Genomic DNA, 15,994 nt, shown 5'->3' with positions numbered 1-15,994 from the left:
GATCAAAGCGTAATTTGGAAGACCGTGCCATGTTAACCTGTGTCTTATAAAAGAGAATGGAGGGAGTAGTTAAAATGTGAAAAATATGACACATTAACACGTAGTTGAGCCATATTTTAGCATATATGGTTACTGGGCTTAGAAACACTTCTCGACCACATTTTAGGGGCACTTTTTAGCTTGGTTTCCACTCAAAAACTCGTGCTAGTATTTTTGTCGGCTACAGTATTTTTGCCCACTTAAATCTTGAACGTGCATCTAAGAAATTACTGTGGCTGGGAAATTACCATTCTGCCCTGAAAAGGTGCAGCTGACGTCACTGGCAGTCTGGCACAGGTGCAGCTGCGGCAAAGAGTGTTCGCGTGAGTGGCTGAGAGGCTTCTGGAATCCATCCAGAGGTACTCGTCCCGAAATAATCACGCGTCTAGCATTCAAATTTTTTCCCGAAATAATCGAACACCTTCACATACGGCAACAGGCCAGCTATCTCATCGGCGTGACAGACTGAGCAGCCACAGGTTACTGCATCTGCACCTGCATACACGTTGCAGCGCTGCAACGTTTGCCCAGCGTGTGGGCCCAATAAAATATGAAACAAAGGAAGAAAGCGTGGGAGGCTCCAGAAGGTCCTGTTCACTCGTTCACGAGATCCTTCGGTCGTACTCGTGTGGCGACGCACCCGACGCCTCCCTGCAAGGGCATTTTCGTAATTTGGCATGTAGTGTTGGTTTCCGTGCCCAGTCCCAGAAATGCAATTATTCTGGGACGGAGGGAGTATGGTTTTTCTTTTTCCTTTATTATTTTTGCCACAATTTAATACTATTTAATTTTATTGTCTTGGTCCACGTGTTACATTGGTCCCACACATCATGCTGTCTTTTATTTAATTTGAGAAAAAGTTCAAATCGTAGACGACACCACTGCAGAGCTTTCTTTTAATCATTTTGCTGCTGTAATAAAGCTTGCCGCCGCTTGCCGAACGGGTTCTGGAGGAGGAGCGACGACTTGGCGGGCAGCGTGGCCGCCTTCTTGGCGCGGACGTGGTCGCACACGGCGGCGGCGCAGACGGTCCAGACACGGACGCGGTGGTCGCGGGCGTGGGACGTGACGAGCGTGCCCCCGCAGGCCGCCAGCGCCGGGACGCGGCCGCGGCCGACGTCGAGGTAGCCGCGGTTGAAGCAACCGGGCGCCACCCACGCGCGGACGCGACCGCTGTCGGACGCCGTGAACAGCACGCCCCGCGCCACGGCCAGCGCGTGCACGTCGCCCTCCAGCCGGTGCAGCGCCGCCAGGCAGTGGTAGACGGCGGCGGGCGAGGGAGGGAACCGGAGCCGGCAGTGCAGCTGCCGGCGGCCTGCTTCTGCTGCATGGGCGGCAGCGGCACCTCCACCCCGATCCCGGGCACCGCCGACGACACGCTCAGGCGCGCGGGCTCCGCCGCCACCCGCCCCCGCTGGCTCGTACGTATTGGCGGGGTATGTCGGCTATCCGCTGGCCGATAGGCATATCGGCTGGCCGCCGACCGATAGGTATACCTATCGGCCTTCCAGGAGCCGATAAGTGCCCGGAGTGGGCTGGCTCGTACGTATCGGCCGCGTCTGTCGGGTGTCAGCTACCCGAGGCCCATAGGCCAATCCGCACGCGGTGCAGGCTGCAGCTGCAGCACATGGATGCATGCAAGCAATCACTCTCGCTTACTCCGTACTACACGACAGTGAAGAAGAGCATAGCAGTGAAAATCCGAAGCTCAAACCACTGGCCGTTGACTGTTGTTTAGCTCCATCCATCTCGCCCTTTAATTCCATTTATTTATTTACTCACTGCGTACTAGGATTTGTACAGTGGGGCACCCTAGGTACACCTCCGCGTTACCTGCCGGGCCTACACTCAAAGCATCTAATTAAACACGTCTCTACCACGTACTACAAGGTACAAGTACGTACTCCCTCTGTTTACATGCTATTAGTTTTATAGTAACTCAAACATTTCTAATTTTGATCATCAATTCAAAAAAAAATATGCATACTAATTATGAGAAATACTTTCATAATATATATAATTTATTTGTCGTGAAATGACATCATTTTTTAAAGGTTGATAGCTAAAGATACTAGTATTTGATTTATGACTAATCTACTACGAAATGTAAAAAGGAACTGAGAGGATACATGTAAAAACTACACACCTCCGCTTGGGAATGTACACGGCTTTCCCGACTAGGATATATGCAGCAGCTACCAGCAAAACCCACTGTTCAGAAAGGTATGGTCTGACATTTCTGACCCGGTCTGGATTTCTATGAATATTAATAATACCATTTACATAAATATGTTTGTGCGGCACAAAGCTTTGTTCCAAATTGTTGATAGCTATACGCCTATACGACTATATGTATTCCATGAAATCATTATATCTTCTTGTACTTGCTAGCTATAACTTTTCCTATATGTTTATATCCACTATTTGCACGGGGTATGTTTAGACCTTGTTCGGAGGAGCGGGAGCTATTCTGAAGGAGCCTTCCTCTAAAACGGCTCCGACTACTCTTTTTTTACTGAAAACCGGCTCCAAATGACTCTTCGTACTAAAATGTTTGACAGGGCTCCTCCGCAGGATTGAGCTGGAGCTGGAGCCAGAAAAGAGCCCTACTAAATGTTCATAGATATATAACTAGTAGTTTCCTGAAAAACCATTCTAGAGAACAATTAATGACCTAACTAAAAATATAGATATGTAGTTCTCTAATTTAATATCTTTGTTACAATAACAAACAATTTCAAAGACAATAATTAGCAACAATTAATATTTTACACACTATCCTTCATTGAAAAATGTAATTAATAATAAAAAAATCAAACCCTAGCTCTAGGTCTAGATCTACATGGCACATCCATTAAACTAACTAATAAACCACTGAAATCAAGCAAGACCTACTAAATAAGGGTGTAATCTTATTCCACTAACTAATTTACCCTAGAACCTTCAATACTTTGGTCTAATTTGCTTCATAAATGGCTCAAGCACCATAGAGAGAGAGAAAAGCAAAACCCTAATTACTCACTAACCAACCATTAAAACTTCCAAAAAAATGTTTGAAATAGCATTTTTTTTACCTTCTACGACCTCTCCACAAAGGAAATGAGATCAAAACCTCCCCCTTTGAAAGAGCAATTTTTAGGAGGTGCCCAAGGCCCCCTTCCTTCCTCTCTCGGGCTACAGTAACTTGCCCGAGGAGGAAGAAGGGGGGCGACGGGCCTTTGTACTGGGGCTTTGTAGGGGCGGCTCATTCACCAGCCGCCCCTACAAATTCCGCCCCTACTGTTCGATTTGTAGGGGCGGCTGGCCCAGCGGGTCCCGGGCACGACCACTGTAGGGGCGGCTGTTGATGGAGCCACCCCTACAAAAAAAAAGGGCCTGTTGCTACAAATTGATTCTGTAGTAGCGACCCACTGTTGACAGTAGCGACTATAGTGGACTGGATCAGAGACCAACATGGCGTGACCCCCAAAAGGCAAAAGTGTTTGTTCCTCTATATACCCAATGCAACTCAACGATACATACGGATCTGGGTTGCCCGGCCGGGTCGGTTCCAAACAATGCAATGCATGGAAACTGATGGAAAAGAGATGTGTGCTTGACACTAGTTTGCAAAAGGTAAAACCGGTCGGCCGGGCTAATTAAGTAGGTAGCGTGTTACTGTTGCGCCACATGCTGGCGGCGTGCGTACCTGCTGCACAAGTTACTCTCAGTCACAGCGTCGAATTATATTAAGCGATCGAGGTGTAATTTTCATTTATTTACCGTACGTGCAGCTAGCCGAGCCTTGCTTTGGGATCGGACGAGACCTTTTAATACGTCTCGAGCTATCCGGAGAAGTCAGCGTGGGCGCTAACTTCCTTGCTTTAGATATCCTTAATATCGATACCTGACACTACCTCAATTTAAAGTGGATTGACGTTGTTCAAGTGCATCCAAACAAGCTCTAAAAACATATTTAGATGAAACACGTGGATGTGATAGCACCCAAACTTGGCCGGTTGGCCCCCATATGTACTAGTGCCGCACTGCCATCGTACTACCCCAGGTATAAGTGTGTTTTGTCTGAGATTGGATCGCCGGTTTTAATTGCATGCATGATGCACACGCAAAACTACCGACGTCGACCAAATCAATCGCCGATCGGAAGAACTGTACACGTGCAGAGCAACTCATGGATCCGCTGCATGCATGCATGCATGTGCTATAATTACCTGTTTGCCGCCGTGCATTAGTTGCTGGATGGTCCAATCCATACGTACGTGCATCATGCGTGTGATACAGGAGGGACGACGAAGGGTGGCAACGCCGGAGGCGACCTGACGGCGGTGGCGCTGGTGGTGTCAGTGATCGCGACGGCGGAGTTCCACATCTCCGGCGGCCACGTCAACCCGGCCGTGACGCTGTCGCTGGCCGTCGGCGGCCACATCACGCTGTTCCGTTCCTGTTCCTCCCTTGTTCCTCCATGTACATCGCCGCCCAGATGCTGGGCTCCTCCGCGGCGTGCTTCCTGCTCAGGTGGCTCACCGGCGGGCTGGCCACCCCGGTGCACGCGCTGGCGGAGGGCGTGGGCCCCGTGCAGGGCGTGGTCACTGATACAGAAACAGGCTTTACACCTGGTTGGTAAACTCCTTCAGTTCCGGTTTCCTAACCGGGAGCACGAATCCGGGACTAAAGAGCCTCTCATTTAGTCCCGGTTACCTTTAGTCCCGGTTGATAAGACCAACCGGGACTAAACACTACTGGAATCTCGCTTTTTTCTGTGTGTGCGAAAACACACAGAAAAATACGAATACCGTCAGAAAAGTACCCACAGAAATATAATGACAGAAAAATCAAATTTTTCTGTGGGTTCACCGTCAGAAACAATTTTTCTATGGGTCTCACACGCATAAAAAAAATTGTGTTCGCCCAGATTAAAACGAATTTTTCTGTGTGTTAATCCACACAGAAAAAAGAAATAAACGCACAAAAAAACACATGTTTTTATACACAAATATGATCGACATTAGCTAGAGTCAACATATATATATATGGGAGATAGCTTAGCTAGTAAGCAAATAATTGAACAAATGTCCATATGATCGAAATTAATTATTTAACACTCACTTGAAGTTGTAGGGGAAGAATATGTCCTTGTTTTGTTGGTTCACTAAGAACCTCATGAGATTTTTCTCGAGTTTAGCTTTTCATTGAGGCGGGGGGTTAGGGTGTTTGAATACGACATTTGGATCAACGAAACCAACATCATTAGCCTTTCTCTTTCTAAGTTCTGCCATCTCATATCTGCATATATAAAAATATAGTGTGAGGATATATAATTTATATATATACATGTAGCTTTATATATATATACTTTAATAGTAGAAAATCATCACACTTATAGACAATAGCAGCTAATGAGACTTTTGTTGAGAGAGTCCAGGTGGCATAGTTGGTGTAATTCTATAAACTCAACATATACAACATCATCGCCACGGAAGTAATGTTGGTTTCTAACTCTGACAGGAACAAATGCATCTTCTCGTTCACACGCCACCATGTACCACTTGTTTAGTAGGTACATTTACGTACCTAGTTCACCTAAGGTCTCAGAGTTGTATGGATTCTTTCCATGTTCGAATTTCTTGCAAAGATCCACTTTCGGAGCAGATGGTCCTTCAGTGAGCACTTGGGCAAGGTCCAAACCAGTTTTCTCGTAAAACCGAGCCAGCTCCTCAAAATCGACGACTAAGTCTAAGTTCGAACCATATTCATTACGAATGACAAGAGGGGGGACTAATTGTTGCGATTGTTGTCCGAGTTGTGCAACACCTTTCCCTGGTCTAGTCTTTTTCTGTGCCGCCTCAAATGACTTGGTGAGAGAGTGGTCGTAGTCCAATTTTGGCAGGGTCTTTTAAGATTCCCGCTTTTTCTGGTCCACCTTCTTTCTTAGAAGATCTAGAGGTAGGTAGAAGTACGGTTTCTCAGGGTTCTCCCTCGCTTCTCGTTGCTTTTTCACTTTTTCGAAAAAAAACTATCCACATCTTTTTGTACTGCAGCATTTAATTCCTTTTCACTTTTCTCGTAAGAAAGTTTTTGGGGAATAACTAGATTAGATGAGGCTTTCTTCTTTACCGGCTGGTGGGCCAACGGCTTCATTTGCGGAGCGGACCTCTTAGGAGCTGGCTTCTTCTTAGTCATCAAGGAAGGCGGGAAAGCCGTTGGAGGCCTTCTTGGAGCCATTGGAGACCTCCTTGAGGCGTTGGAGACCTCCTTGGAGGTGGCGGCGGTGGCGGCGTTGCCACCTGATTGCCCGGAGCACTATGATGATCTAGATATTGAATAATTGGACTTAGGTTGGCGAAGACCCTGCTGTGTGAGTACAAAAAAGAATAATTAGGTATAAAAAATTATTATTTTTAATCATGCATGTCAATAGAAAATTAGTGAAAAAAATTTCGTTCACTTTTGTTCGCACCTATTGTCTGGCAATTGAGGAAGCGGCGGTGGACTAGAGACCCCGGGAATAATGACGTAGCGCTTGCGCCATAGTATGAATGTCTTCTCTGCTTCTCCTAGAGTCTTCTCCCCATCACCTCCTGGAATGTCAAGAGCCAGATTACTAAAACCGTTGTTAACTCTATCCACTGAGACGCTAACATATCCATATGGTATTATTGCCCCATGGATTTTTGGTGTCTTGGTAGGATCTAGAGGAGAAAAAACACCAAGAGCCACCATGATTGTGGCATTCTCTTTTGGAATATGTAGCTCACATGATGTAAATGGTGCAGTGATGTCATCCATAGGGAAACGTAGCACTACGTCATCTTGATTTGACAACTCCGTGGAAGCGCAGCTGCTTTTCAACTGATCAGGGGGGCTAATATTAATGTTGATTCCTGGATCTGATGCCTGCCTTTGGGCACTCATTGCTATTTGCACTTGCTTTATGATTTCGTCTTGCATTCTAGCTTGCATGTTTTTTTCGCGCTCCTGTGCTTGAAGCAACGCCTTCCGTGACTCACGAACATATTCCTCCAACCTGCTGATCCGCGCTGCTTCCTCATCCTTCCTTCTCTACCGGCTTCTGTAGGTATCTCTGTCGTTAGGGAAACCATGCTCCCAAGAAATGTTCCATCCTAAACTTCTCGTTCGGCCACTGTGTTCAGCAGTCCCGATGGTATACGTCAGTTCATCCTTCTCTCTATTGGGCTTGAACGCACCAATAGCTTTAGCTTGTAGAGCATAAGAAAATCTTTGTGTTGCTCTTTTGAGTTTTTGGCCATGAATCAGCTTCTTGGTCTCTAGGTCCAGTCTTCCCCTATGAGTGAAAAACTAATTTTTCGCACGTTTGGGCCAATTGAGTGATTCTGGTGTGATACCCTTGGCAAGAATATCCGCTTCCATTTTTTCACTTGGGAATGACAGTCGCGTAGCCACTAGATCCCATGCCATGGTGGTATACCTTCTGTCGGGCATTCTCTTGGTTCCTTCTCACCTGTTCCTCACCCTCTTTCGATGTCTTGTACTATACAAAATCATTCCAGTAGGGCCTCAACTTCGCGAGCGGGCCCCAAGTACTGAAATTGGGCGTTAGGTTCTTCTTGACGTATTTCATGTATAGGGATTTCTTCCAAGTCTGGAATTGTGTGGCCATCTTCTTCATAGCCCACTTTCAAACTAGCTTCTTCAATTTATCATCGTTAATATCATCATAATCATCCACTTGCAACGTGAAATGTTGAAGGATATCATCCCAAATTAAATTCTTATCAAGATCAGAGACAAAATTAACATGAGGCTCATTGATCTTTTGCTTCCATTCATGGGCACTAATCGGAAGTCTGTCCCTTACAAGATACCCACAGTGTTGCACGAATTTCCTTACATGTGGACCAAGTGGTTCGCCTGTCTCGATATTGAATTTCAATATTATGTAGCGCCCCTTCAATGGCTTTTTTGGGCCTTGAATATTTTTGCTTTTCGCCGTTGTGGTCGTCGATCCACAGGGCTACGTATAAAAAAAGAATAAATAAATATCATGTGTACACATAATAGATGATAGATATTCAAATATATATATAAATATATATACCTCGCCAGTATTTTCTTGCACAATATTTTTTTGGTTATCTTCAAGAGCCAGGTATTGACTCCCGTCATTTACATCCTACTGGTCACCATTTACAAATTGAGTGCCGATATTGATAATATTCATCATTTCTTCATCTATGTTGTCTCTCGGGGCAGCCATCTAGCTTTTACTCAACTAGATATATCCATAAAAAATAAAGCACGTTTCAATAAATAACCATCCGTACTAGTCGACCTTGCTTACGTGATCATCTCGGTGAGCATTTCTCCACCGGACGGCACCGTACTTGGCCAAGGAAGAGCTCTGATTCTACGAGGAAGGGAACACGGTCTTCCATGACCGTTGCTGCTCTCCCTCGTAGAATCAAAGCTCCTCCTTGACGTCCGTTACCGCTCGGCAGAGAACATGCTAGCCGAGATGAACTCGGTCCGCAAGTTCAACTAGTACGGATTTTCTACAATTTTCTAACTATTTTCTAAGTTTTTCATTTCATGGAAAAATTAATTCTAAAAAATAAAAGGCATGATTTCTAAGTATTTCATTTCATGGAAAAAATTAATTCTAAGTGACCTGCTCGATATCGGCGAGCTCGCGGGTGTTTAGATTGCCGAGGATAGTAACATTTGTAGATGATATTTGTAGGTCTGAAGTTATCAAATATCCATCAAATTATAGCTCAAAAACATGTTTCAATAAATAACCATCCGTACTAGTTGACCTTGCTTATGTGATTATCTCGGCGAGTATTTCTCCACCGGACGGCACCGTACTTGGCCAAGGAAGAGCTCCGATTCTACGAGGAAGGGAACACGGTCTTCTACGACCGTTGTCGCTCTCCCTCGTAGAATCAAAGCTCCTCCTTGACGTCCGTTACCGCTCGACAGAGAACATGCTAGTCGAGATGAACACGGTCCGCAAGTTCAACTAGTACGGATTTTCTATAATTTTCTAACTATTTTCTAAGTTTTTCATTTCATGGAAAAATTAATTATAAGATCACGTAAGTCACCGCTTTGTCGATCCGATCCGACGGGGTTTCACCAGCGCTGAGCGTCGTTTGGGTTGCCTTGTTTGACGGTTCATTCATGATTGATTCATGCTACTGACAGGCACATATACAAGAGATAAAAAATAGCATAATCATGTCCATTATTTTGGTTGACGTAACATGACACAAATGTAACATGACACAAATGCTACTGACAGGCACATATAAGAGAAAATAGCATAATCTTTTCTTGGTTTCCAAAACATGTCAGCAGCCAAAACTTGTGAACAGACAACATCTTTCCTTGGTTTCCATTTGTACCTAGCTGCAGTGAGGCAGCGTGGGGAAGGCTTGGGCGTGCTCCGGTTGTCCAGCGAAGAAAAAAAGATTGACACTTAGTAAATAGACAAAATTACATGGGCTTAATTTCTTGTCACTTCCTAAGGTATGTAAAATCTCAACATGAACTCTATATCCTTTATGTTTTGAGGGGATGTATGCTGATTTTTTTTCAAAACCTTACTGTCAGGACATTGTATCACGGATTATAGCAGGCATAACACTGAAGGAAGCGGTCCAAATGAGTTCGGTATGCAGCACGTCGAGAAAAGCCTGGATGTACCATCCAAATCTTGACTTTGATATTTTCTCCATATCTGGGACAACATGAAAATAATAACTATAGCTTCTCATGTCATCTTTTTAACAACCAGAATTCATCTCATCGGTGAGGCAGCGCGCGCGGGGAAGGCTCGGCCACGCTCCGGTGAGGCAGCGCGCGCGGGGAAGGCTCGGATGAGCTTCGGTGAGGCAGCCCGGGGAAGGCTCGGCGTGCTCCGCTGAGCACGAGCGAGGTGGGGGCCGAAGACGAGGACGGCGCGCGCTCCAGCGAGGACGAGCAAGGCGCGCTGGCCGGCCGGAGAAGAAGCGCGCGTGCGCGTGGGGCCGGTGACAGCGTGCGCGCGTGACGAGGCGAGGCTAGGGTGGTCGCCTGGGGGCGGCGGCGCTGCTGGATCAATCTGGTGGAGAAGAGAGGCGACGGCATGACGGAGATAGAGAGGAAGAGAACTAGGGCGTGGTTTATAAAGGGGGACCTTTAGTCCCGGTTGGAGCTACCAACTGGGACTAAAGATTTTTTAGTCTCGGGCGATAGTTAGAACCAGAACTAATGGTCTGAGCTTTAGTCCTGGGTGTAGCCACGACCCGGGAGTAAATGGCATTTTGGCGGTCCGTGAAAACTGCAGCTCCACCTTTAGTCCCGGGTGGTTGATCCACCCGGGAGTAAAGGGGGGCTGCAGTTGGCTTTCACCAATTTCCATAAGTTTTTTCCTTTTTTTATATATTTCTTTTATATAAATATGCAGAGAGTTATTAATTGCCTAATAAATAAAATATTATCCAAAAAAATTATAAAAAAAATTCTTGGACTTGATTTTGCATTATTATACACAACAAAAAATTATAAACTAAACTCTTTTGTTTTACTGTATAAATATTTGATATAGTGTAAATAATATGTACAATTTGCCCCATGCAAAAATATACTACTTAATTAAAATCATTAAAACTATTGCTTTTCGACAGGAAATTAGTTTTCACATCTTATTAACGTTCATCAATTGGTTTTTCATCACACATTCTCCACGGGAAATCCACCGTCTAGCAGAAAATTCATTTAAACCATAGAAAATATGAAAACACGACAAAAAAATCTGAAGTCACAATTATTACATAATAGGTCTAATACATCACTATATATATCAAGCGGGCACAGTAGTGAACTTCTTCTTAACATATATCTTTTGGTTATGATCGCGTCGTAACCATGGAGTGTCCTTATCATTTAGCTGGATACTTGGGTCTTTGTTCACTGTGAAGGGTGGAATTCGGTCATTCTTTTCATAATCTTCTGATATGTCTAACTTGTCTTCAATTCTGACGATGTTTCTTCTCCCTGAAAGAACTATGTGGCGCTTTGGCTCATTGATTGGGTTATTGTTGTTTTTCCCTCTCTTTGGTTTTGTAGACATATCCTTGACATAGAACACCTGATTCACATCCTTGACAAGGACGAACGGTTCGTCTTTGTACCTAATATTGTTGAGGTCCACGGTTGTCATTCCATACTGGTTGTCGACTGCTACCCCGCCTCCAGTCGTCTTTATCCATTGGCACTTGAACAAAGGTACCTTAAAAGTAGGTGTATAGTTTTATTCCCATATCTCCTCTATGCGGTCATAATATGTTTGCTTATTTCCATTAGGGTCGGTGGCATCTATGCGGAGACCACTGTTTTGGTTGGTGCTCCTTTTATCTTAGGCTAGTGTGTAAAATGTATTCTCATTTATCTCGTACCCTTTGTATGTGAGGATATGCCACGATGGCTGCCTAACCAACAAATAAAGTTGCTCATCAATACTCTTATCACCCTGACATTCTTTTCGCAACCAGTATATAAAGCTGCCTAAAATAATTGTCCTGCATACCAATATATGGTTTCTTCCCTAGTGTCCCCTTTCCACTTAGTCTCTCCTCGTGTCGCGATTCAGGAACACCAATCGGGTCAAGGTCGGGAATAAAGTCAACACAAAACTCAATGACCTCCTCTGTTCCATAGCCCTTGGCGATGCTTCCTTCTGATCGAGCACGGTTGTGAACATATTTCTTTAGGACTCCCATGAACCTCTCGAAGGGGAACATGTTGTGCAGGAACATAGGACCGAGAATGCTAATCTCCTTGACCAGGTGAACTAAGAGGTGTGTCATGATATTAAAGAAGGAAGGAGGGAACACCAACTAATAGCTTGCTAGTACACAGAAGTAAACCTGACTGATCATTGCTATTTGCCACGCGCACATCGTCGATGCATGCATAAACAGTAACACAGAGAGCACGTTGTACGGCTACGTGCATCCGGCCTGAATTCCTCGTGGATCGTAGTGCCTGCAGATTGCAGAGGCATACGGCAATGTTTGTTGCATTGGTACAAGGCCTGCACCTGCTGATTAATTAATTCGCGACAACGAGATGGATCATGCACGGTGTTCTCCAATCACAAGTCGATCGCCCGCCGGCCGTATCGCCGCCGCCTCTTGCTGCCTGCCCGTGTCGACGACACTGTCGTTTCTGCTGCCGTGGCCAGCATCACACCACACAATGCACGGCGATGAAATTAACCTGCAGTAGGTGCTAGTGCCCGAGGTAGCGATGACCAGCCGGCCGGCGGCGATGGCGCCGGCGATCGACCTGCATCCTGCGCAAGGCATTCAAGTTTCGCAGCCACGCGGAGGGATTCAGTGCAGTCACCTAGTACAAGCTACAGTAGCTAGCTTATTGTGGATTTTTTTTAAATAATATTTTTTAATGATTAGTTGTAAATGTAGTATTTGATTAAAAAGAACAGAAAACCTAGTAGGGGCAGCTATCGGACTTCCAGGCGCCGACAAGCACCCGGAGTGGGCTGGCTCGTTCCTGCCGGCGCAGGCTCTCGGCCATCCGCTGACCGATAGGGCACATATCGGCCATCCAGAAGCCGACAAGTACCCAGAGTGCGCTGCCTCGTACGTACGGCGGGGATGTCGGCTATCCAATGACCGATAGGCGATTACCATGGCCTTTATTTCTTCAGCGAAGAAGAGCAGTGCAGAGGTTTTAACAGCGGCACAGTGAAGCACTGAAGCTCAAACCACTAGCCGTTGACTGTCGTTTAGCTTCATCCGTCTCGCCCTTTAATTCCATTTATTTATTTACTTCCTGCGTACTAGGATTTGTACAGTGGGCTATCTAGGTACACCTCCGCGTTATCTGCCAGGCCTACACGCAAAGAATCTAATTAAACACGTCTCTATCACGTACTACAATGTACAAGTACGTACTCCCTCTGTTTACATGTTATTAGTTTTATAGTAACTCAAACATTTCTAATTTTGATCATCAATTTCAAAAAAAAAATATGCATACTAATTATGACAAATACTTTCGTAATATATATAATTTATTTGTCGTGAAATGACATCATTTTTTAAAGGTTGATAGTTAAAGATACGAGTATTTGATTTATGACAAATCTACTACGAAATGTAAAAAAGAACTGAGAGGATACATGTAAAAAATACACACCTTCGCTCGGGAATGTACACGGCTTTCCCGACTGGGATATTTGCAGCAGCAACAAGCAAAACCTACTGTTTAGAAAGGTATGGTATGACATTTCTGACCCGGTCTGGATTTCTATGAATATTAATAATACCATTTCCATCAGTACTGTGTACATAAATATGTTTGTGCGGCATAAAACTTTGTTCCAAATTGTTGATAGCTATACACCTATACGTATTCCAAGAAATCATTATATATTCTTGTACTTACTAGCTATAACTTTTCCTATATGTTTATATTCACTATTTGCACGGGGTATGTTTAGACCTTGTTTAGTAGGGCTCGTTCGGAGGAGTGGGAGCTGTTCTGGAGGAGCCTTCCTCTAAAACGGCCTCGGCTACTCTTTTTTTACTGAAAACCGGCTCCAAATGACTCTTCGGACTAAATCGTTTGACAGGGCTCCTACGCAGGATTGAGCTGGAGCTGGAGCCAGAAAAGAGCCCTACTAAATAGAGCCTTAGTTCTACCCTGAAATCGTCCAATTTTCAGTTCACAACGTAAATGAAAGAAAACGCCCCAGTAATTTTGATGTACATGTTCTTTTTTGCCTATCTCAATTATAGTACTAACTAAGTCAAAGTGTCGTGGGTTCCAAAAGTTTTGGGCCAATCATTGCAGGCCCCAAAGCTCGCGGGAGGTGCTCTCTCTTTCTCTCCTAAGAACGTCCAGAACTGAGTGAAAAGGCAATCTATAAACCACACTTCTCCTATATCATAGGTTCTTGATTTTTGTTGTTTTTTAGGCAATATGCAATTTTGTTATTGTTTGGCTATAGAAAAAAAAACTATGAATTGTCGCTTGTGAGATGTCATTTTAATTATAGTTATATACTAAATGACTGTGTAATATAATTAAGATTGTTGCCAAAAAATTTATTCATGTGAAATATAGCAACTACCTAAGTAGACATATTCATGGGCCACCCCAACCAACCAACCCAACCCGACCTGACTAAAAAAATCCAATATCTGGCCCGATCCACTAGCGCATCATGTCAGTTTAGGCCATGATTTTGGATCGTGGCCCAACCCAAAAAACCTGACCCAAAGGGGGGGGGGGGGGGGCGGGAATCCGAGGAATAGTCATACTCGACCTCAACCATTTTCCGTGCCTCAACCTGAACCTGACCAGACCTAACGTTTGATCCGGTCTATCCATACGTATTGTGGACATATTAGTCCATAAAAACCATACCCAATAGCTCTGCATTCTAGATCAAACATAAACAGTTACGTTCACCACAAAGAGCTTGTTTGGATGCACTTGGATCAAACATGATCGGTTACATTCACCACAAAAGAGCTTGTTTGGATGCACTTGTATCTGCCTCAATTTGAAGTGGATTGATGTGGCGCAAGTGCATCCTAACAAGCTCTAAAACATATTTTAGATGAAAATGAAATACATGGTGTGATAACACCCGAACTTGGCCGGTTGGCCCCCATATGTACTAGTGCCACACTGCCATCGTACGTACTACCCCAGGTGTAAGTGTGTTTTGCCTCACAATATAGATAGCGGGTCTTAATTGCACGCACGATGCACATGCAAAACTCCGGACTTCGACCAAATCAATCGCCGATCGGAAGAACTGTACACGTGCAGAGCAAACTCATGGATCCGCTGCATGCATGTGCTTTAATTACCTGTTTACCGCCGTGCATTAGTTGCTGGATGGTCCAATCCATACGTACGTGCATCATGCGTGTGATACAGGAGGGACGACGAAGGGTGGCAACGCCGGAGGCGACCTGACGGCGGTGGCGCTGGTGGTGTCAGTGATCGCGACGGCGGGGTTCCACATCTCCAGCGGCCACGTCAACCCGGCCGTGACGCTGTCGCTGGCCGTCGGCGGCCACATCAAGCTGTTCCGTTCCTGTTCCTCCCTGTACATCGCCGCCCAGATGCTGGGCTCCTCCGCGGCGTGCTTCCTGCTCAGGTGGCTCACCGGCGGGCTGGCCACCCTGGTGCACGCGCTGGCGGAGGGCGTGGGCCCCGTGCAGGGCGTGGTGGCGGAGACCGTCTTCACCTTCAGCCTCCTCCTCGTCATCTACGCCACCATCCTTGACCCGCGGAAGCCCCGGTCGCCGGTCCGCTGCTCACCGGCCTGGGGCCAACTCCGTCGCCGGTGCCGTCCTGTCCGGCGCGTCCATGAACCCGGCGAGGTCGTTCTTCGGGCCCGCCGTCGCCACGGGCGTCTGGACGCATCACTGGGTGTACTGGGTCGGCCCGCTCGCCGTGCTCGTGTACGAGTGCTGCTTCATGGCGGCCGCTCGCACGCACGAGCTGCTGCCCCAGGACGACCCATGATCAGCATGCATCATGCATTGGAGGGTGATTTGATTTGAGCTGGCGACTGATTGTGATTGAGACCAACCTATTACATGCATGCATGCATGCATGCTGTCTCGGCCGGTCCAGTCTTTTGTGTGTGTACTTACGCGAGCTTGGGTTTCTTCTTTGATTTTCTTCATCTTTTCTTTTGTTTGAGCTTTGAGAAGGCTTCTTCTTCTCATGAAACTGCAAAATTTCGTGTGGGTCTACGTGTGTTCCAGACTTCCAGTAATTGCATGGTTGAGCGAATCCAAGCATACACGTTAATACATGCTTAATTACAGTCTTACAGACAAGGTACAGGAGCACTTTTTTTTTGTTTTAGCTAGCTAAAATGGACACATAGAGCAAATATGTTTTACTACCTCCATTATTTTTTATAAGGGCACACACATAT

General features: G+C 45.6%; 1 protein-coding gene across 1 annotated transcript; it reads left to right on the top strand.

Annotated features, from left to right (window-relative positions):
- Positions 1-2,225: 2,225 nt before the first annotated feature.
- On the top strand, positions 2,226-15,589 carry LOC136451253 (aquaporin TIP4-3-like). Its single transcript, XM_066451971.1, is given in 5 exon segments — positions 2,226-2,262; positions 4,321-4,482; positions 15,148-15,339; positions 15,342-15,368; positions 15,371-15,589. Coding segments are annotated over 5 exon segments (621 nt in total). The 3' UTR covers positions 15,574-15,589.
- The last annotated feature ends 405 nt before the right edge of the window (positions 15,590-15,994 follow it).

Source organism: Miscanthus floridulus, chromosome 5 (assembly GCF_019320115.1).
Source record: "Miscanthus floridulus cultivar M001 chromosome 5, ASM1932011v1, whole genome shotgun sequence".
Classification (NCBI taxonomy): Eukaryota; Viridiplantae; Streptophyta; class Magnoliopsida; order Poales; family Poaceae; genus Miscanthus; species Miscanthus floridulus.
Note: the sequence above shows the minus strand (reverse complement) of the source record. Positions and strands in the feature narration are given on the sequence as shown.